The 23,309-nt window shown below is 43.4% G+C and overlaps 1 protein-coding gene across 2 annotated transcripts in view; it reads right to left on the bottom strand.

Annotated features, from left to right (window-relative positions):
• Positions 1-10,444: 10,444 nt before the first annotated feature.
• The window catches only part of PRCP (prolylcarboxypeptidase), a 29,125-nt gene continuing 16,260 nt past the window's right edge, over positions 10,445-23,309 (bottom strand). The window contains exons 3-9 of one of the 2 annotated variants that reach the window (XM_068181572.1): positions 22,663-22,764; positions 22,152-22,333; positions 21,542-21,699; positions 20,765-20,937; positions 19,238-19,402; positions 17,965-18,152; positions 10,445-10,505 (exon numbers count right to left, since the gene is read on the bottom strand). In XM_068181572.1, coding sequence (XP_068037673.1) covers positions 10,460-10,505; positions 17,965-18,152; positions 19,238-19,402; positions 20,765-20,937; positions 21,542-21,699; positions 22,152-22,333; positions 22,663-22,764 — 1,014 coding nt within the window. In that variant the 3' untranslated portion in view covers positions 10,445-10,459. Of the gene's footprint in view, positions 10,506-10,539; positions 13,664-17,964; positions 18,153-19,237; positions 19,403-20,764; positions 20,938-21,541; positions 21,700-22,151; positions 22,334-22,662; positions 22,765-23,309 lie in introns of those variants that run through there. The other variant, XM_068181571.1, reaches the window with a different exon arrangement.

A 23,309-nucleotide genomic window follows, 5' to 3' on the forward strand; every position in this document is an offset into this window, starting at 1 on the left:
GAACACTTGGCAAAATGAATCTCATTGAGCAATCTCAGCCAACTCTCGGTAACAAGTTGCTCTAGGAGTAGTACCATATTCCTGGTTCTATTCCTGTGGCAGGCACATGGGCACACCATTCACACTGCCACTGCTGCCTTCCTCCACTGGCTACGGCCTTCCCTGGTCAGGGCCATCACGGAATCATAGAATCATGGAATAATTTAGTTTGGAAGAGACCATTAAGGCCACCTGGCCAACCACCCTGCAATGAGCAGGAACACCTTCAACTAGATCAGGCTGGTCAGAGCCCCATCCAACTTGGTCTCAAATGTTTTCAAGGATGGGGCATCCACCTCCTCTCTGGGCAACCTGTTTCTCTACACCCTCATTGCAAAGAACTTCTTTTTTATACCTAATCTGAACCAACACTCCTTCAACCCTTTGCTGCATGCTCTGAGCATGTGTGGGCTGTGTAAATTCCCATTCTAAGCAAGGGGCTGCTGCAGTTGCATCTTCTCTCAAGATGTGCCCACGTCACAGCTTGCTGCTGTCACTGTCCTCTTTTTTCTTAACATAAAACTTTGCCCAAAAGCACTTGTGTAAAGATTTAATCAGATAAGTGCTTGTAATTAGGATAACTTGGAAGGAGAAAGGCTGGAGGACTGGTAATGTGGCACCCTTACCCACCTTGAGGGTAAGGGTCTTCCTACTTATGGAGCCTGAAGCCACCAGCACATTTTCAGGGCCCAATCATTTCCTGACAGGGGTTACCTCAGAGTAAGACCACAGTGGTCACTGTGCTGAAATCCTATTCTTCCCACTGGATTTAAGCCCCCTGTGACCACGGGGGGAGCAGAGATACCCTGTGATAACTGATATAACCCTGTGATAGCACCAAGCATAGGTCCCAGCCCCACGGCAGCCCTGTGCACGCAGCAGACACCTCCTGAGTCACTCTCCCAGGCTCTCAGGGCTGTTTCTCCAGGAGCCGCTTATTGACTCTCCTCAACCCAAAACAACAACGTCCATCATCGTTCCTCTTCCCAGCTCAGTCCCCCACCCCGAGCAAGGAAAAGCGTGGAATAATCCTCCTCCTGCTCCTGTCGTTCGGTGTGTGGTCTGCTGCTCGGTGTCGTCATGCAGACAGTGCAGAGACAGGGGGTCAGGCGGGTCATCAGAATGCTAATAAGAAATCTGATTGATGAGCCGGTGCCTCGGGGATGAATGGGATACTTAATTAATGACTTCTGCTCTGTTTCAGAAAAAATTTCCCTTAACTTCCATCTCTCTTTTCCTAGGGAAAAAAAAAAGAAGGAAAAAAAAAAAATGAAGAAATCTCTATAATCCCAAGTTTTCCAAACAACATAAAAAGAACTTCAAAGACAGACGTGGTCAGTTTTTATGTGTTGGGTTGGTTCAGTGATTCTTTCCTTTCTTTGTTTACAAGGGCAGCCAGGCTTGATTCCAAGGCTGAAAAATAAAAGGCCACATTGTTCAACCAGATTCTGGATTTTTACAAGAAATTTCCTCCTTCCCAGTAGGGCAATTAACTGCTTCATTTCTGGCTCTGCCAGTACCAAAACATGCCATCAGGCCTGTGAAACTCAGCAGAGGTCGGTTCCTGCCAAAACACTGCTCTGCTTCGGAAACAAGATGTACTATGGAGAAGCTATTGTCCTATTAAATCCAACCAGTGATCCAGGACTGCTTGTTTGTGGGGTTTTCTGCAAGGAAATAAAAGCCCATCAGGAAAAATACCTGGTAGGCACTTAGCTTAGGAACACTGGACTGTGTATTCAGGGCGATTTGAATGGGATTTCAAACCATCAATTAGCAATGGGAAAACAGCAACAGTTGCAAATTATCTCTTCCGGATTGATTTGGAGGGTTATTTCATGCTAAATGAATAACAGCAGGAAAGAAGATGAAAAGGGAAGAAGGAAACCCACACAAATTATTTTTTTCCCTTTGAGTTTTTTTTTTTTTTTTTTTTAGGAACAAGCTCAGCTGCAGCATTGAGGGCAGAACAAACTGCTTGGTGTCAGCACCTGGGAAATGGGAAAGAGCAATGAAGGGATTGCTGGGAGTCCTACTGGGTCCCACATGTTTCCCACACAAATTCATTCACCCCCAGCAGACGGCTCCTGGTCTCCATGGGCCCCAACACCACATGAAGCCAGGCCCACAGGCTCAGCAGATCTGTGGGATCTTGAGCCCCTTTGTGGACCCAAGCAGGGAAGGAAGCTGCATCCCTCAGCCTCACCCAGGCTTCACCAGCCCTTTGCTGGGGTTTAAGGGTGTCCCAAATGCTAGGCTCATTGCAAGAACATTTTGGTAGGCAGGAGCTGCTCATGCACCACTAGTCAATGTGTATTTAAGTGCTTGGTTGATCTGAAACCTATGGGAGGAAGGCAAGGATCCTGACCAAGTTCATGGCTGCCCCTGGCAGTGATGCTCAGCTCAGGATCACAGCACCTGCAGGCTGCCTTTGGCTGGATTGTTATAGCTGAATTTTGATGCTGGTGTCTCATTTTTAACTTCTCCCCGTAGTAATCCTGTACATATCAAACATAACCTGTAAATATGTTCAGCTGTAGCTTTAAATACAATTTAAAGTAATTTGTTTTTAAAATAGGCAAGAGATGCTGAGGACACAGAGTTAGCATCAGACTGAAATTTGGGCACATCATGAAATGTGCCAACTGCAGAAAGGCAGAAAGAAAGGGCAGGCATGGCTTTAATCTGGCAGCCTAGTCTACTACTTGTCTTTTTTAAAAAATTGTGCATGAATTTTCTAAGTGAGTAGGCACCTGCTCTGGCCTAAGGGTTTAGAGCACTGGTTACTCTCACCAGCCTCGCTAGTTTAAATCCCCCTTTTCCAAATCCCACTTGTGAGATATAGGAGTCATTCATTTAGGTAGTTTATTACCTAAGAATTCTGACTTATTTAAAGTGATGGGAAAGTTCAGAGTCCTTCCTCCCTTTGATCTTGGGTCCCCAGAGCTGTGATTTCCTACTCAGTTTTGTCCAAGGGATGAGCTGTGCAGAGCAGCAACAAAGCAGGAACATACTGGCTCAACTGTTCTCATCTGGAACCAGTGTGGCCCACCTGACTATTATTTTAGGGAATTTGAGTGAGCTCTGGTTTATTTTTAGCCCTTCAGGTCTTTCTGCACAAAGGGTTAATAAAGACACAAGTCGGGCAACAGGAGGAGGAGGAAGAGGAGGGCAGAGGTGTGGGAATGAAGCAGGTCTCTGACCATCCTGGGGGACCTCGCTCCGGACACGCCAGCTAAAGGAAAGGGAGGAAAAGAAACAAGTGAGAAAAAACCTGCCAAGCAATGCTGGCCAGACAGAGAAAAAAAACCTAAAAACAAAACAAACAACAAACCAATGTCCCAGAGCTGATTTGCATTTGTATTGGGCACTGGGGGAATACGGATAAAACACTCTTTATTTTCCAGGGGAGTTCAGGGAATATCAGTAGCAACATCCGTGCATGAGCACAAAAGGGGAAATAGAGGAAATAGAAGTATTTTGGTAATCCTGTTCTTAGGCAGTAACAGTGATAACATCACAATAAAATATTGTGATGTTATCACCCTTTTTTCCTGGGTCTCATCAAGAGAAGCAGCACAGGCACAAAATTGCAGTCACTTCTGGAAGTGTGGTGTAGGAAAAGTCAAGGAGAGAGGTTAGATGGGGTGGAGGCACCAGCAATATATTGCTAAACTGTGAACAAAAGGAAGGGCCCAGAGTCTAAAACTAATATCAGAAGGCCCCCATACCGCTCGTCATCAATGCCTGCAGTGCTCTATACACCTCCTGTCTGCCTGATGGGCACTGGCAGCACAAAAGCAAAGCAGAACTGAAACCTGAAAAAGAGTGCTGATCTCTATTGAAATATTCTAACGTTGAAAAAGATCACAGAAAGAAGTCATTTGTGGCCAGTGAACAATTTGTATGGCTGAGCTGCTTCTTAAACCTCAGGCTGTGACTGCTTGCCATGGGTGTAGGACACACTCGTCTACCCTACGTCCCCCTGGTTCCCAGCCAGAAATCCCATCACATTTCCTTAGATCAAATGAGTTGGGTTGGAAGGGACATTTAAAGACATCTAGTCCATTCCCCTTGCCATAGATAGGGGTATCTTTCTTTAGATGGCTCAAAGCCCCACCCAACCCAACCTTGAACATTTCTAGGAATGAGGCATCCACAGAGTTATAGGGTTGTCCCTCCCTGCATTGCCCAAGTCATAAAATGCCTACCTGCTGGGAGTTTCTCCAAGACTGGTGGTTTTGCAGGTCCCTGGGCACTTCTCCTTGGCAGATGAACATTTATCAGCTGCTGGACCTCTGCTTAATTCTGATTTAGTTACACAGACATCTGGATTCTATCCAACCTATGAAAAAGCAGTGAATTGACCATGTTCACTCCTCACGTGCCAGGCGTGCCCAGTGGAGGATGAACTTGTCCAGAGTACTGCCTGCCACTGGGCAGCTCCGCATGGCCTGCTTCTGTTTGCCACAACATTTCGTGGAGATTTACTCATTTTGCACTTTTAAGTGGCAAAAAGGACCACAGAGTTCATCTCATATCCCAAGTCAAAGTGTTGACACTACTGCTACTGTTAACAGCCTGACCCTGTGGCCAGAGATGCTCCAGGAGGGCTTTGTGCAGAGCAGGGCACCTCAGGCATGATGGTCACTTCCTGGTCAGTGGTGGTGGCCTATTCCTCACACGTGGTGGGTGGATCAAGCAAGGACATGGACCTCAAGGAGTGCCTGAGGTAACAGCCCAGCTCCATCACTGTGTTACAGGAACAACCCTGAGGCTAAGAATCTTCTGCTGTAGGCCAATGTGTGCTATTTTATCCCTGACATAATGGCCAGGAGCAGCTCTGATGCTCTAAAAGCCCTGAAGAATCACTTGCCCTCATGTTTAAATAAACTCTGTGCTCCTCTGCATGAGGAAGGATCAGAACCAGGAGGGCTCTGCTTGGCTGTTTATTAGCCATGTGTACCAGATCAAAGCAAAGTAGCAAGTAGCCCTCTGCTGTCATTTCCCAGCTGAGAAACAACTCGGGGTTACTTCAGGCTTGACTCCCTTCAGGCTTTGCCCACGTAATTCCTTGTTGTGCATTTGCAATCATCTTTAGAGCACACAGAACTTCGAGTGGGACAGGAAGGTTCAGAAAACCCAAAGTGGTTTTGTGAAATGATTTTAAAGTACAGCTGTGCCAATGCCACCCTATTGGCGCTTCCATCTCCTGTCACCCGTTTGCCAGGGTCCACACACATTGCAGAAGGCACTGCCCTCTACACCCACTCGCAGGTTTCCTATACATCCTTCCTATCCAGAAATTCTCCATCCACCAAAAGGTATTTTTGCTGCCATTTCTTGACGTTCTGGAGAACGGGGGGTGGGAAGGGAAGGGAAGGGAAGGGAAGGAACTGAGGTAGCAGAGGTCGAGCCCCAGGCTTACTCTGCTGATCAAATCCTGGGCTGTGGCATTACCTTCCCTTTCGGGTGACCCAGTCCAAGTGCTGTGACTGCCTATTCCCACGCCACGTCAAAGGGAAGGTTTACATTGTTCACTGGATATTAATTTAAATTATTCTGGGGTGCTTGGAAACCACCTCCTCCCCCCACTCCTGTTCAGTCTCCATGGGGACTATCGCAGAGGCTGGACGATAGAAATGAGCAGCACTGACACACGATCTTCCTCCCCTTCTGTTGCAAACTGCCATCAGCCATTTCCATTGCCACAGGGGACACATTCATATTTCGCTGAATGACTTGCTAGGACAAGATAGATCAGTTTCTAGAGTCTGGTACAATATCCTACTAACACCATTTTCCATTTGTTCCTTAGGTTCACACGCTTGCGTTGTGGCTCTTTTCTTCACACCAACATCCTGCTGCTTGTTGATGGTATTAATAACACCCGCGGCAGGAGGCTGCGCCCCCCGGGGCCCGGGCTGTCGCAGTAATTATTGAATGACATTGGGGTTGTTCTGTAAATTACTTTGTGACCCAGGAATTCAGCAGGTTACCGCTATAACTCAGGCTCTCACAGTTGATTGCACTCACCTCCTGCTGCCCTGACATTTATTAGTCTCGTTTGCCGAGCAAGCACTGGCCTCATCTGTGTGCTCACGCATAGATACGTGTCCCATGGAGGGCAGCACGCTGTCGTCCCCTTAAACCAAAGGAATGGGGCTCACATCACCAGAGCCTGCCTCAGCCAAAGAGCTGAGCACAGCCGGTGGATCGGGGAGATGCTTGGAGGAACACCAAGAGACATTAGACAACGCAAAAATTGGGGTTGCTTTGTATCAGACTGATGCAGGTGTGGAAGCAGAGCTCCGGGCGCTCTGGGAAGCCAGTCCTGGAAATAGTGACACACTGAGCTGTGCCTGCTATCACTCCTGATGACTCCTCAGCATCTGCCCAGATGTACTAGATAGCTTCCCAGGGAATGCTGAGCAGCCCTGGAGCACCGCTCAAGATTTGGACAGAGACACAAATTAAAATGTTTATAATTCCTTCTGAAGAGAAATAGGCAAGACCTAAGTGGTCTTATTCTGGTCCAAATTCCCTACTTATGAAACAGTTATATAACACCTGTGATGAAACACTGGTGATCCTATGCATAGCTCTCTCAGACTTGTTTGACCCTACGAACCATCCTCTAAAAGAAATTTCTTACCCTTGTATGGAGGCAGCCAAGACTGCTCCTCTTCCTCATCCCAGTTGCTTGGACAGTGATTAGCTGTTAAACCTGCCTCACAGTCCCTCTCAAAAATGAGTGGGCCCTGTTTTCATTGCAGCATGGAGACTGCGAGGACTGAACATCACTTCTAAAGCTCAGAGCAGCCAAAGCTTTTCCTCCCTTGTCCTGGTAGCTGGTCAGATCTCAGCTGAGAATCCATGACAGGATTGATGTAAGGATGCAGACAGCAAGAAGGTGGTCAGCCTTTCAGTGCTGCAAAACTTTTAGAGAAAAAGTGTTTTCAAAACTAGTCCAAGCATATCTCCTACAAGAAAGACAATGAAGAAGCTATGCTGTTCTCAGATTTCAAGTTCTTTGGAATGTCTTAGCCTTGCAGATGACACCAAGTCAGAGTGAAGAATTGAAGGAAGGGTGGCCATTCATACATGGGCCGAAAGAAGGAGACAAGAACTTCATGGCATTCTGTGAGCGAGCACAAAACCTTGTTCCTTTGGGAATGAAGGACTCATTGCAGTGGTGCAGAATTGTTTTCCCCTCCTTCAGAATATTCAGTTTGATACAATCTGGGACTGGTTTTTATGTGGTGCACTAAGTTCTTTAACACTGTCTCTCTCTCCACAACAGAGAACCCAGCACCAAGTCCACATATAGTGATGCTGAGGTACCTCCTTTTCCTGTGTTACTCTACTGGGTGGTGAGAGGAGATTGTGTTTCATTCCAGCTGGGAAAGGCAATAGCTCAATATCCTTTTCCTCCTGATGTGCTGTTTTGAGGATGCTCAGAAAACATATTAGAAAATGTGTTTGTCTCTGTTGTAAAGCCAAATCCATTTGCTAAAGAGCCCCAGAGTCACTTCTTGCTTTGTTACATGCTTCAGCAACAAGAGGGGTTTTAACTATCTTGCTAACTGTTCCCAACAAGATTTCCTAATGTGTCTAAAACCTGTGCCTTCAGATGGCACAGGGGAAACCAAAGAACCACAAGCACAGGCCTATGAACAGCAGAGAAGCTGAACACCACCAGGCTGGTGCCAGACAAGATCCAGCTGTGGCTGCATCCCACAGCATCACCCTTCGGTGCTGTCCTCCCTCCCCTGCTCAGGCACCACCCGGCAAAAACTTGTCAGAAGGTGCAAACCTTTCCAAGGGGTTGATATGGAAAACTGGACCTTAGGGTCTAAAGCCCCAGATCTGCAGAGGTAGGGCTGCTCACCCAAAGCACAAAACCAGACAGAGTCTTATCATCCAAGTAACTGCAGACGACTTCACCACACACTCAGAAAGGAGAATGCCTTCTTGTATTCCATGTTGCAGGGAGTGTGGTTTTGCAGGAGGTCAAAAAAGAAGGACCCTCTATTCAGGTGGCAGTGAAAGGGAGCAGAGAGTGCTCAGCCGCCTGCCGGAATTGGCCCTGTATTGGTTACACCCCCAGCTATTTGAGGTAAAACTTGGCCTCTCAAAGCTCTCTGCCTCTCTCCTGTGCCTTTGTATTCTCTAGAAGGTGAAGCATAAGTGTATAAAAAGCTGCAAACAAGTTCCTACCTCTGGAGACCAGGCATTTACTCTAAGAAAGAAAGACCAATTGCTTCCCAGAGCATTGTCCACCCACATTAGAGAAAGGATTAAGCAGATACATTCAGCTATTCTAACAGATTTTCTTTAAACCTTGAATACGCCTCTCACACTTGGTAAGATAATCACATTAGTTTTGTCATTAAAAGATCCCTTTTATAGAAAGTACCTAAACCGCTTAAACCACCCAGAGAGGTCGCATACATTAGAAAACAACAAGACAAACGGAAGGGATTTGCTATTCCCGGTCTCAGTGTTTCACTGCCCCTACTCTCTAAACTGGGGGATGGAACCAAAAGGTTTTTCAAATCACCAGCGGAGGCAAAAGCCCCTGAGAGCCCCACCCGCCCTGGGGAGCCCTGGCTCCACACGCAGGAAACACTTGGGTACAGCACCAGGACTTCTCAGAGAACATTGTTACACATGGAGATGCCCACAGGTTACACCCAAGGCACCCCCACAGCTGATTTTCCTCCGCTGAATATCCGGCACCCAAAACCCAACTGCAAGATCAGCGACAGCCGAGGCTGAGCTGATCACTGCCTTGCAGAGCACAGCTGTGAGGCGCTCTGTGCTGAAGGAGCACATCCTCACTCTTCCCTGGTGTGGGTGTTGAGGGCATTGCTGTCTCTGCATCCTGCCCAGGACCACAGGATCCCCATAGGGGGTGCAGCAAGGACAAAGCAGGTCCCCACCTCAGCAGGGTTCAGGGTAGGAGTGCAGTCAGCTGTCAGCAGTCTCTGCTGTAAAGCAATTTCTTCATTGGGCTTGTATTATTGAAAGGATACAGAGATGGACACTGCCTTAAGGCATGTGGATCAAATGGTTTCAGATTTGCTGGTAAAATAAAGTTGGGCTGGGAGATAAAACAAGAAAGGCTTAAGTTCCTGCAGCTGGAGGCAGTGCTGGGAAATTAAGGAATGCAAACAATACAGGAGCACAAGTCTACTCTGACCAGTGGAAGCTCCAATGCCCAGCATCTTTAAATTATAAATCTGGATTTTTTTAACAATAGAAGGGAAATTAAAAAGTACTTAAGCACTGTTAATTTACTGCAGACATCTTCATTTTTTTGGCCACTGCTTCACTGCATATTTTCTGCTAACCTGCACTGCTAAAACAAACCATTTTAGGTTTTTTGACAGGGACAGTCTTAAAAAAAGACAGATTTGCAGTCATCTTTATAAGACAGAGGCTTTGGTTTAAAAACACGCAGAGAGGTTACATTATTAAAAAAAACTCCAAAACCTAGAGGCTACAGTAGTAACACTCAGTAAGATGCAAGTTACGGCATAATATGATGCTCTGAATCAACAGGGGAGGGGTAAAAATGGAGGCTTGGAGTATGCAATCCCTGGTATTCTTTCATCCCATGTTTAGTGGTTTCATGCTGTCCTCCTGACTGCAAGAAAGCCACAATGATTCCACCATTAGTCCTGCAAGGAGCTAAAATATCCAAGTGTCTATGTGCTGTCTTTAACCTACATAAAGCTCTTTAGGTCACTCATTATTCCTTAGAGATTCAATTCACAACAGCTAAATACCCCTTTTAAGAGCAGAGGTAGAAAAAGAAATCCCTTTATTTAAAGCATAATGGCATTTTTTGCAACATCCTTGGTGTGCAGACAGCACGGGAGACAAAACTTCTCACTTTTCCTGTGATTTAGAATCCATGCTCCAGGAGGGAATTTCCTTTCTATACACTCTTTTGATGATGAAATATTTGATCATCTTCAAAATTAAAATTATCCTACAAACAAAATGAGTTGCAGAACCTATTTAGCTCCTTCCCAAGAGCCTGCAGCCTTAGCTCTGCCCTGTTAGCTACTCAGTTAAAACCTCCCCTTGCCAGGTCAGGGGACGTTACAGATCCGCACTCACAACCTTCCTCAGTACAGACATGGGATATGTGTGTTTGCCTGGGAAAGCTTTCAAAAGGAAAATGGACTTTTCCCATTATAAGTAGCTCGACTGCATTCAGTGTGGTCACCTACAGAGGACAACCAGCTCATACACCTGCTCCTCACCACAGCCAAAGCTCTGAAGTGAGAAACTCCCAAAGGAGTGCAGACTCACCATCTGCCATCCTGACTGCCATGTGTGTGAGTCGAGGATTCCTGTAACCAGCTCTCCCCCTACTCCTCAAGAGTCAAGTACAAACGAGACAATGTCACTTGCAGAACTTGGAATCTGCCAAAGGATAAAAACTGATGTCCCTGCAAAACAAAAGCCAGTTCCAGAAACTCATCATTATTTTAATGCATTTTTATTGATACAAACTGCAGGCTCACCACTAAGATTCAGGCTTTGGGGAAAACATTAACTCTTTTTCCTTCTGCATTTTTCCCAGTGAGTAGGAAACATACAATCTTAAATTCCAGTAATTTCTGGAAGCCACAAGCCAAGGACTTACATAAGCCTGAGATGAAGTATGGCCCATCATCATATGCCTGGAAAGATAAATCAACCATTTGTTATGGCTGAACTTGTTCTCACCTGTATGAAACACACAGGAGAGCTAACATTTAGATGAGGTAGCCAAACCACAAGGCAGTCCCTTGGTAGCATTCAGAGATGTGTACAGGGATTTTAAGATGAAGTCTGAATGTTTGAGATAAATATGACCTAAAGTTTTCACTACTCAGCTTGACGAGAAAAGAAGTAAAATTGATTAAAAATACCATAAGAACAAGTCACATCATTCATAAACTGGTCCAACCAATAAGAACCTGATCCAAAGTGCACTTGAATCAGTCTCACAGACAGAAACTGTATGGAACATTAAAGCGTATTAACGACCCCCCCCCCCCCCAAACAAACAAAAAACACAAACAAAACCCCTCTGAAAAAAATTTTCTAAGTGTCATTTCACAAAACTTAAAGCTGAAAAATTGCATGTTGTCCTAAATGTTGTTGAAGGTAACTTTTTTTGTTTATGAAGGGAGTGAAAAGAGAAAGAATGAAATTTTAAATTACTTATGCAGCTTGAAACTACAAAGTGTTTTCCATACAACAAAGCAGCAGCTGTTTCCTGAGACAGTAAGTTCACTAGCAGGGGAGAGAGAGGAGACACAAGCTGACTAATAACACAGAGTAGCTGTTAATTTGGGCTGTTCACATCTTTATCCATACAACAAGGAAATGCTCATCCCAAAATTTTCACTTCGAGTAGCACCCTGAGCAATCAGCGGACTAGTGGGAGCAATTGGACCAGGATCTTGTTTGCTCAATTAAATAATTTCTGATCCCCAAATTTATATTAAGACTTACAGGTTTCATTCCTTGCCCTGCAGTAAACCAGGACATTACCACACATCAATTAACAAGTAAGCAGATACAATAGTATTTCTAAAAACTTTGCTGTAACATAACTGATTAAAAATCAATAAATTTTGCTTCAAAAGAATCAAGGATATGTTATTCTAAAGTCCATGAGTGAGAGTCTGGAGTATATTTCCATCAAAAACTGGAACTATTGGAAAAGGGGAACACCAACAGCTTTCAGTAAACAGGTTTCAGGCAAATCCTACACAGCTCATCCTTTAGCCCTGGCCTTGTTCTCTGGAGTCTCTAAATTACCTTGCTCAAAAGCACAGGCATGTTCAGATTGCAGAGTCTGAACATAAATGCCATGTTTAACACTAGATGAGGAAAAGATAATTTATTGGAAAGACGATACACAGGAGTGTTTGAAAATACAAAAATTTGGTGTTACGTTGCCTTTGTTACCAGAGGACAGGAGGAGACTGGAAACAGAAAAGGCCACCAGAGATCTTAGGAATATACTCAACTGTCAGGCATATCACCAAAGCTGAGAAAACTTTTCAAGAGAGATGGAATTTTAAGAGTCTGGGGACATGAAGACTTGCCTGAGTCATTCTAAAATGGAGTTGTCCTTTAAACTGCAAAGAATCCTTTCTGAAGAAGGGCTGCAGTGTGAATGAAGCTAAAGCTGGAAAACAAGGGGACTTTCCCAGCCATTTATTAATGTCAAATATGCTGTCTCATGAATCAGGGCAGTTTGTCTGGTTTGGAAGCCTTACAGAAAGCCCAGTGCACCTGGCTTGGTGAGCTCAGCATCAGGCTTTAGGCTGATCCAAGGGAATAGCTGCATTCTGTGTTTTCAATAGTTTGTCCAGCAAGCAATTTTTTTAAAAGGCTTTTATTGAAGAGCCATCAGCAAACAGATCATGCAGAATTTGAACAATACACAGAATGGAGGGGAGGGAAGAACCCACACAAGGCACAGCCCCAATTATTTGTCACTTCATAAGATGTAGCAAGCACAAGTGTCACATTTGCTCTTCAAGAAGACTTGCTTCAAAAGCTTCCTGATTTTAAAAAGCTAAGTATTTGTGAGGGATACACACACATACACACACAAAATATACTCAGTTTTCTTTGGTAACCATCAACACAGATAGTGACTTATCTCAGAATTAGGACTCATAGCAAAAGAAGAAGTAAAATCTTGACACAGATTCTGCATCCTCAGCCAGTTATCAGCAGAGTGAGTCTGGGCCCAGCCCTGACCATTCAGTACAGCACAGAATACAAAAATCCACCAATTAATAAGCTGCTGGAAAACTAGGTAGGAAAACAATTGTATATTTATTTCTTTTCCAACACTGATCCAAAGGTTAAGGGCTTTCAGTTTTCTTACAAACAGCAAAGCCACTTTCCCCAGGCCTTCCCTACCTCTCCACCAAACATCACAGTAAGATGTCATTTCTGCTCCCTCATTATCTCCACCAGCAGAGGATGTCTGAAATTCAATCACAGTGGAGGCAAGCAGGAGTTTCACCACCAACAGCACTCCCATGTAATCCACTGCTGAATATATCAGCAGTTGGAACAATCACTCAGTGCAGTGAGAAGAGCAACAGGAACAGGAACCCATTACTGTCCAGTAAAGTACAGCATTTGAGAAGAGCAGAAGAGGAAAGCAAACCAGAGCAGGCAGCTCAATCCATGCACTTTGACTGGAGTTTATCATGTGAGAAGGCTCTCCATCCATCTGCTGCCTGCCTCTCTCATGGACACAAGCCATGGTGACCACTGTGGTGCAGGTGAGGAAGCAGGAGGGAAATGCTCCAATGACCATATCACAAGGCCTGGCCCTACACCAGCCAAGAGAGGTGTAATGGCCACAGTTGTTGCACTACCACTTCAGTGGCTGTGCCTGGCCTTTTCAATCCACTCCTTCATGAGGCAGATCTCCATGGCTCGAGCTTGCTGCACAGATTTGGGGTCCAAAGGGTTACGGCTGCGTAGGTCCAGGTGATGGGCTCCATCTGGGATCACAACTGCCACGAGGGAATTGGTGATGTTCTGGGTCACCCCACCTGCAGACCATGGGTCCAGGCCACCATTGCTGTAAGGAAAGACTACTTCATTAGGGTGCATGTGCACAGCAGTCAGCAAGGCTGCAGCTCACATCAGCCTTTCTACTAGGTTTGCATGTGCAGCAACAGAAACAGACCTCAAACCTGTCTTAATGTCTTGCACCCACCCCTCTGCTAAAAAGCAACTTCTTGACAGAGCTATGGAGCTATCAGCAGCTTAAGCAAGGCTACACTTCTCATTAATTATCTGCTAATTCGGATAATAACCTGTAACAGTGCAAAAGCCTCTGAAGAGAAATCTGCTGCCACTTGTAATTGTCATTAAAGTCTCAGGTTTGCCTCTACCAAAACATGCCCAAACTCCCAAACCAAAGCACTTAACTTTCCTTCTTCACAGTCTGCCACAAAGAAATTACTCACTGGGCCCTTTAGAGCTGAATTTTTAGGAAGTTCTACCTTTTGCTGTCTCAGCTGAGTGCCAACCTGGTTTTGCAAAGAAATGCTTGGATGGTTTGTTATTGCACTGACTTTAATAACAACCATATGAAAATGAAGATTATATCCCTCAAAAAAAAAAGTCTAAACTGACTCTTCCTCTATGACAGGACAACTTAATACCATTTACTCCCCCCTCCTCCCTCACCCTAGATCAATTAAAAAAATTCCTTACACTATAGATACGGCTCCAAAGAATAGTCCATAAAGCACGCCAATGACTCAGCTGGAAGAGAGCTTTCCTTCTCTCCTTCCTAGCTTTGGACTTCATCCAATAACCCCTACTACATCTTATTTTCCTTTACTGCAATGACCTTCCCAAACATGGCCCATCTTTCTGCACAAAGAAAGCAACATCCATATACTTGTGGAACTACACAAACCTAGATCTGTTTCTCACTTAAAACACTGGACCTGCCCACAAAAGGAAATGTCAGAGATGGGCTGTGGTATGAGAGGGTAAATTTCTAGAAGAAGCTAAGAAATTAAAACATCCTTGACACAGAGATATGCAGCTAGAAAAATATCACAATGGTAGCACCAGAAAATAACAGTAAAATAATGAGTTTTTCAAAAAGCTTTTTTAGAAATAACCAGAATTAAAAACCTGGGGTCTAAACTAATATTTTACTTGTTTCACCACTGGAAAAAACCAAATCAACTAAGTATCTTGAGTCTCTATAGTTCTTTACTTTTAGCGATACTAAATATGACTTAGGACAAGTGAAAGATTTTGTATCTGCAAAACAAAAAGCATTGAGAGCTGCCCAATAAGCCCAACGCATTGGATTTAAAAGGTCACCTGAATCAGCAGAGCACCTTGGCAACAGGGGATGAGTTGCTGAGAGACTCATCATGCACATGAACTTGGATCTTTTGGTCCCAGTCATGTGGAAGCTAAGCATGCCACAGGCTTTTCTGTGAGCTAATGGCTGCATCCACTGTATCTCCTTCCAAAGGACGGCACCAGAGGCACTGACACAGTTTAGGAAGTGAAGCTTGAAGGGAGGGGGATGAAGGGCTCACCACAAAATCATAAATCTTTACGGTTTTTGCAAATTAAGATCATTCCAACTGGAATCAATTATTTATGTGTTAAAACTAAGCAAGCATGTAAGTACTCAGTTGCCCATCTCACAGGACAGGAATTTCCCAGTATAAACCAAAGAAGCAAAAGAAGAGAAAGAATAAGTCACATTTCTTTATAGCAGAGGCCAAGCAAGCAGGACTTCAGAAAAAAACGAATGCAAAAAACAGCATGCTACTCCTGTTTTCAATTAATATACTTCCTTGATAGCATACATAGGGCTCTGCCTGTCCCATAGCACACAGTTCCCTTTCCTATGTTCTCTCCAGTCTCCTCAGCCCTCCTGCCCTGCCCAGAAGTTTAACACAATTGTAGCAGCACTGTCTGTGCATCCTTTTTTAACATGACCACCCTCCACAACTGTCATGCTTCCTGTTAACTTTTTTCTCTAACCTTTTCTCTTCAGCCACACATTGTTCTGCCTTCTCTTCTCTGCCTCCATTCCCTTCTTTAGTGCTAACAATTCTCCCCTCTGCACAGAGCACCAGAATCTCTTAAAACGGAGCCTTCACTTTCTGCCTCTCCCACGCCAGTGCAGGACTCGATATGTGGGTGCCCTGACTTAGAATCCTACAACTTAGGTGTGACTCACTGAGATTGAAAAAAAACCCATTTTTACACTGTGCACACCAGATTTCATACTGTCTGATATAACTTGGGCTGATTTTGACTACCACAATATACTGATGATGAGACACTACAACTGCTACAAGATCTCTGCCACATGTATGAATGGTGTTAAAATGTCACTTCCCACCACTGTGCAACACTTCCACACCAAGTACACAGCATGTTCCCATAAGAGGAGGGGAAATTGCTGGAAAGGAAAGGGGAAACAGTGTTCTGAAACCCCCAATTTCCTCAGACTAGTTTTAATAAAGGTGTCTGGCCCAGGACAGGCAAGTACCACCTGCTCACAGCCTAAGTAACCGCTTACACACTGCGTAACTCCAGGAAGGTACCAGAATGGCAATGGAATTCCCTACATTAATCCCACAAATTACAAACAGGGTGACTGCAGAGTGATGTGCTCACAGAGGGAGAAGCAGCAGCACCAGTTTAAGCATCCTGGCCAAATCCCACTGTGTCTGGATAAATCCCTACAGTGGTTCTCTTTAGATGGAGTGCTTTTCCCTTCCTGCTCTACACTGTTGTGCAAGTTGCCTGTCACTTGAAACACAGTCCTTTTCACCCCACAGGGAGCCACAGCTCCTGGTAAACACTGGGATGTTTTTTGTAAAGCACTCTGCAGTGTTTGAGGATAAAAGGCTCTTATATAAAATGTACAGTGTTGACAATGTATTTATTTGAAGAGAAACATCCCAGCTTGAGATCCAAAAGCTTTGTGTGTACAGCACTACTTTAACATTCATTTGGTTGCTTTCAGGCTTTTCTCATTTCCAGCTCCTTCAGCTGGCATAAATTCTTAAACACTTATTTAGATTTGTTTGCTTGTCTATGGCTTACAAAGCAGATTTCTACTGTACAGAGCTGTGCAGCCTTGGAAATAAGCAGCACTGCAGAAACTAAGTGAAACCAACAATTTTTTTTTATTAAAAAGTTTTCCAAAAAAAGGGTGGGATTTCTCCATCCAGAGTAGATATCCTGCTGGGACAGAAACAACAAGATGCAAACAAGAGCAAAGCAAAAGGCCTCTGCAGCCAAACAGACCAACACTAACAGTTGTGATCCAGAAAATAATCCTCAATTCAAGCGAGAATTTTCTACTTTTAAAATGCATATCTATCTACCACATCCAAAAGACTAATTCTGAGCTTGGTTTGTAGAAGTGCCAAGGTGTTTTATGAAAAGGCCTTGCAAAATTTTAACCAGAACACAGAAGAATACATATCCAGGGGCCTCCCACAGTGGGCAATGGATACAGCCAGTCAGGACTCCTGAGGTCTCAATGGGTTTGTGGAACAGCTCCTTCCTACATAAGAACCTGATGGATAGACAATACTCACCTGGATCACCTTGCAGCATAAGTAAAACCTCATGAACCTCCCTTTAAAAATAGCAGAGTTTACTCTTAAAAATCAGGGAAGTGAAGGCTGAATAGAGAGCAAGCAGCACTGACTAGTTTTTTGTGCTAGACTGAAAGGTTTCTTTCACTTTTTGTCCACATACAAAGGTGTTTCAAACTTTTGCTGTATTACTAGTATTCCTTACTAAAATAGAAACATCTTTGTATTTGGATCTTAAACTTTGTTGAAACCTGCCTAAATACCACTAAAAGAAACAGCAGTAATAGAAAAACTGCCAAAGTTACTTCCCTCTCTTTTCTGTACCAAAGGGGAAAAGGAATGCCATGCCAGCCCCTTCACATGGCTATTACTCAGAGCAATAATTTTGGTGACCAAGATTCTGTGTTATAGGTAGAACTCATTTAGACTTTCCTTTTGTGTGTAAGCAACAGTGCTTTGGGTTCATAAAAGTAAGAATTTACCAGCATGGGAAACCTGGAATTTGGCCACAAGATAAGAAGGAATCCACATGGAAAGAAGATGTTTGGCAGAATCCCAGCTCAGATTCTTCTTTTAGAGTCACACAGGCAGTAACAGAACAGTTGGCTTCTTTGGCCACTGCAGACCGACCATTTTACTCTCAATAGCAACACAAAGCATGCCCATCATTTATTCAGCTGGAGTGCTGGAGACAGATCCCTTTGCTATTTGGAGCAGATTCTCTACACTGGAAACCCAAACTGGTGGAAGACTCTAGAGTATCAGTTGAAACAAGGCTTACCTGAAGATGATGTTGCTGTGTGAGCTGATGTTTTTTCCTCCATACATAGAAAGAATCCAAGAGAGGCGAGGCCTCACTCCCCACATCCTGTAGCACTCTTCTGAGAGGGCATCAAAGTCCCACTTCTGAGGCTCAAACATATCATGGACACCATCTGTGCACAAGGGCATCACCATCTCAGTGCAAGCCTGAAAGAAAGGGCAGGTCAGTAGAGTATATTCTGAAGAGAAGATCCAATAGCTGTTACTGCAGTATTTAAAAAGGCAGGTTCCAACAGCATTTGATAGTAACTACTACCTAACTGCTACAGAATCATTTAAGTTGAAAAAGACCTTGTAAGATTGAGCTCAATCATAAACCAAAAAGTGCCAAGTCCACCTCTAAACCATGTACCTACATGCATAGTATCTTTTAAAAAACTCCAGGATGGTGATTCCACCATTTCCCTGTGTAGCCTGTTTCAGTGCTTGACATTTTTCCTAATATTCAATCTGGATCTCCCCTGTACAGCTTGAGTCCACTTCTTCTCATTCTATTGCTTCTTACTTAAGAGACAGAAACCCACCTGCCTCAATCTCTTTTCAGGGAGCTGCTCATCAGACTTGTGCTCCAGACCCTTCCCCGGCTCTGTTGCCCTTCTCTGGACACATTCCAGCCCTTCAATGTCCTTCTTGCAGTGAGGGGCCCAGAACTGAACACAGAATTTGAGGTGAGGCCTCACCAGTGCTGAGTACAGGGACAATCACTGCCCTGGTCCCACTGGCCACACCAGTGCTGATCCAGGCCAGGATGCCATTGGCCTTCTTGGCCACTCGGGCACACGCTGGATCATGTTCAGCTGCTGCTGACCAGCACCCTCAGATCCTTTTCCACCAGGCAGCTTTACAGCCACTGTGCCCTCATCCTCTAGCCCTGCACGGGGTTGTTGTGACCCAAGTGCAGGACCCACCACTTGGCCTTGTTAGACCTCGTACAACTACTGCCCCACACAACTTAAAATTGTCTGCTGTACATAATTTTCCAGCCTATATGAACAGCTGAAACTCAACAAGTAGCTAGATAATGAAGATACAGTCTAAACCTCCTGGGAAAGCTGCTTCTCTTTCCTGCCTTGCCTTCCCCACTGCAATCACACTTGGTTTGTGACTAAGTTTGTCATCAGTACACATCAATACTTCTGGCACAACATATTGACAGCTAAATGACAATTCTCATCAGCTGTAGATTAAAAAACCACCACTGACTTGCAATTTATAAAGATTAGTAAGTATACCTGGTAGTACCAGCCTGTGTCACCCAGACTCTTCGTTGCAGTCTGCGACACATCTAAGCACGAGGCATCTCCTGTATAATTGTAATATAAATTTACTGCCTGGAAAACATTCTGCAGCAACAATTTGTCAGAGAGACTGGGATCCTTCAAGAACTTGCAGACTTCCTGCAATAAAGAGATAAGAAGAAGTCTCAATCTATATTAATTAAATATTAATATATGACACCTGGTGGGATATTAATTTCTTTTCCAAGTACAATCAGACCATTTCCAAAAAGTGGCTATGAAGTTATATACCCCAATTATCACAAAATGCACTATCACACATGTGTAGCGCAAACTACTATGAGGAACCTGAAACTTTATCTCTCCTGACAAAAATTTTTTTTTAAAAACCCAACAGTTCCACCTTAATGTTTCATTCACCAAATTTTTCAATCAATTTCCCATACTTTAAAATAGATAATATTTAATAAATAGTATTTAGTACTTCTCTAATTAAAGACAGCATATATAACAGAGAAACTCCAGGTATCAACTGGAGCTCCCTGCAGTTTGAAGTAGGTAGCTCACAAGAGAGAACAGATTAAACAACATACATACATGCATACATACATATATCTAGCTACTCATTAAGGTTAGAAAAGACTTCCAAGATCATCAAGTCCATATTTCCCTCCCCCTTTCTTGCCCTCAAAGTCCTAACAGAGCTACTGTTTCAGAAAATAAAGTATCCTAACAGCTTATATAAATCAGATTTCATACTTTAGTATTGTTCAGATGGGTAGTGGCCTTTTCTGGCTTAGGTTTATAAGCAGAAATAATTTTCAAGGTGTTTATCCTGCTCTTTACAGTCAGCCACATAGCACAGATTAATTTCCCTCTCTCCTTCACCAGGCAGCTCTACACAAGGGAAAGATTTTGTTTTATAATTAACTACTGCCTAAAATACTTACATCTTACCTACCTCACATAGTAACTCAAAGTCCTGCAGGGAAATTCAGCCAGAGTCTTAAAAGAATAAGAACACTTCAAGGATACACAGAACTGCACAAGCAAAGGCTTGCAAGTGTAAGAAGAGGTTCTGCTTTGAGAAGAGACCCTGCAAGGAATATGTTTCTGGAGATCCACATTTTCTCTCTCACTAGTTTTCTCACCTCAAAAAGGACATAGGCTCAAAACTTGCTGAGTTGCAAGTTCTGTCAGCTAAGTCTCACATCAGAAACTCTAATTGCATGTGCTTTTTGTACAGCATTTCTGCTACTCAATAACAGCTCTGCAGGACAGCTGAGGTTTCTCAGTCATCCCTGGCACTTTTTTTCTCCTGGGCTGTTGATATAACCTGTTAGACCTACAAGGGGCAGTTAGGCAACAAACCAGCTCATGCACAAGATACTATCTTGGTTGTCTTTTCTCACATTGCTTCTATGGAGCCAAGAAAACAAAGGAAAAGGTGCAAGCTAGGAGAGAAGGAGAGAATTAATTAAACCTAATAGTCAATTCTATAAGATATTGATTCTAAATTACCTGTATAGGCCAAGCTGGCAGAGGCTGCAAGAAGTCAGCTTTATAGGGATAATTCACCATAGCCAAGTTTACCCATGTTTCACTCAGCCAATTTTTCAATACAGCAGCATCCTGAAGAGTTTTTAAGGGGCTGCACAAATGAAATGTGTTGGAAAGCCACTGCAAACCTGCATCTTTAATAAAAATAAATGAATAACACAATATTTAATGTATTGTACCATTAACACATACATCAGCTGTGCTGCTACTAAAAATATTTTCACTTAGCCCAACTAATTAGTGAAACTATTCCACACACATACAAGCACAGCAGATCAAATTTTAGTCAGCACCTCATTACAACCTCTTTTCAGGTAGCTGTATAATCACAGAATCACTTAGGTTAGAAAAGATCTCAAGTCCAACTGAGTCCCTATCACTGAGTTCATAGTGACTACAATAATTTTCTTTTCCTGAATGCCTCAGCTGGCAAACAAAGTACTTTTTTATAGTAATGACTATTTGGCCTATTTTGTCAGAAAGAATATAAGCCTTGAGGTTCTGATCTTAAGTTTGTCATTATCTGACCTTAGGAATGTTTGGACCTGGATTCTGCATTCCACCAGGTCTAAAAAGTTTGTGATACAACAAAACAGCATTTAAAAGTAGTGCTAGATTCAAGTTTGCAGTACTAGGAGCAGAGTTTCAAAAAACCCAATACATACACAGGTGAAATCATCTGATCATACACACTCCTGATCATTCCTATTCTTTGAAAAAGCACTGGTGAGGTCTTACCTGTTGAGGAAAGGTGGTTAATAGCATTCCAGGAATTCCGGATGCTCTCTGAGCAGCCCTTGCCACTCTTTTTGAAATCATTGGTCACTATGCTGAAAAATGTGCCACATGGAACTAAATCACCAAACTGCCAGATTGGGGCAGAGGCTGCCAGAGCTCTGCAAAGGAACATAAAAAGATCCTGAACTCCTGCAAAATGGACTTCCATACCCTCCCCACAGTCACTATCTAGGCAGTATTTATAATTCATCCTGGACACTGTGCTCTAGGTGAACTAACCATAATACTGAAAAATTATTCCACAGGTCTGCATGCAAAAGGCTGCTGGAGGATATGTCTTGGACACTGGTACAACAATATCAGCAAATACAAAAGGTATACAAATACAAAAGACAACTCTGACAAAATACACCATCCAGTGCCTGCTGCCTGACAGTTGCCTTTGTCAGGCAAACAGCACCTCTTCCCAAATTCAAAGTAACTTGAATCCTTCTTCCAGTACTGAAAAATTCAAGCCAGCTTGAATTATGGTACTTCCCCCAGAGCAGTAATATTTATAGCACAGAAGTAACAAATGTCTGCTCTGTTTACACAGGAGGAGCATACTCACCCAACCACTACATGAGGATATTTCATCCTAAACCAGGCTGCAAGCATTCCTCCGTAAGACCCTCCAATAGCTATGACTGGACTGTGCTGGGCTCCTGCAATGGTCGTCTTTAAGTACTCAACAAGTACTGCAAAGTCTGCCAGAGCTTGTTCTGATGTCAGGTAATTGAGATGCTTGGAATCCTGAGAGAAAGAAGGCAGGTTATGGACAGCATGAGTGATTTCCAGCAACAGTCTTTCTATTCCCCCTGGCAGCTACAGCTAAAATCAGGTCTACAGCTAAAATCACAAGTCTAAATCTGTGCCTGAGAACAAACGAAATAGTCTTTGCTGGTACATGAAGCACTAAAAAAACCCTCTAGTTTGTTGGGTTTTTTTACCCTAGAATTGATAGTTACAAAAGAGTTACATATTACTCAAGTTAACACTCAATGCCCTGGCAAGAATTAAAATATGCAGAATTATGTTTGTATGGAATACATTTATTAGGAAGACAAAAAGATGACACTTACGCTGAAAGACTCATTCCCAAAGGGCAAAGACTCTCCATAATATCTATGTTCAGCAAATACCAACATAGCATTAAGTTCTTCAGCCACATCCCACATAAAACCCTGGTTGGAGGAAAAGACACTCAAAATAATTGATTCAACTTGTTTAAAAGTCTCTAGTTTCAGTCTAGTGTATTCCAATTCTTTGATTAGAAAGATATCGCTATCAAAATGCCACTAGAAAGACAAGAGTGCAATTCGGTTTTAAGGTATCACTGAAGTAAGAAAACGCACAAAACAGGTATCAACCCAGAGAAGGTGATATATACAAAGACAGTAGGTATATTTCATGCTGTGAAATATTAAGCATCCTAGTTTTGTGACTACACACAGGAAATTTAATAGAACTCCTATGGCACAAGCTTAATCCACAGGAAATAAAAAAGGCTACAGGAGAAAAGCATGCATTTGAGCTAGGACTACATTACAGAAAACACAAAACTTGTTTGGCAATAAGCAATAATCTAGAGCACTGCAATACAGTTATTTTCAACTAATAAATAAGTACAACTTGTTATTATTTGTTGATAAGAGTTTGTTACCACCAGCTATGAGAAGAAGCAGAGATCATCTGCTGGCTGCACAAAGCATATAAGCAGTCCTTGGTG

This window comes from Anomalospiza imberbis, chromosome 2 (genome assembly GCF_031753505.1).
Source record: "Anomalospiza imberbis isolate Cuckoo-Finch-1a 21T00152 chromosome 2, ASM3175350v1, whole genome shotgun sequence".
Taxonomy (NCBI): domain Eukaryota; kingdom Metazoa; phylum Chordata; class Aves; order Passeriformes; family Viduidae; genus Anomalospiza; species Anomalospiza imberbis.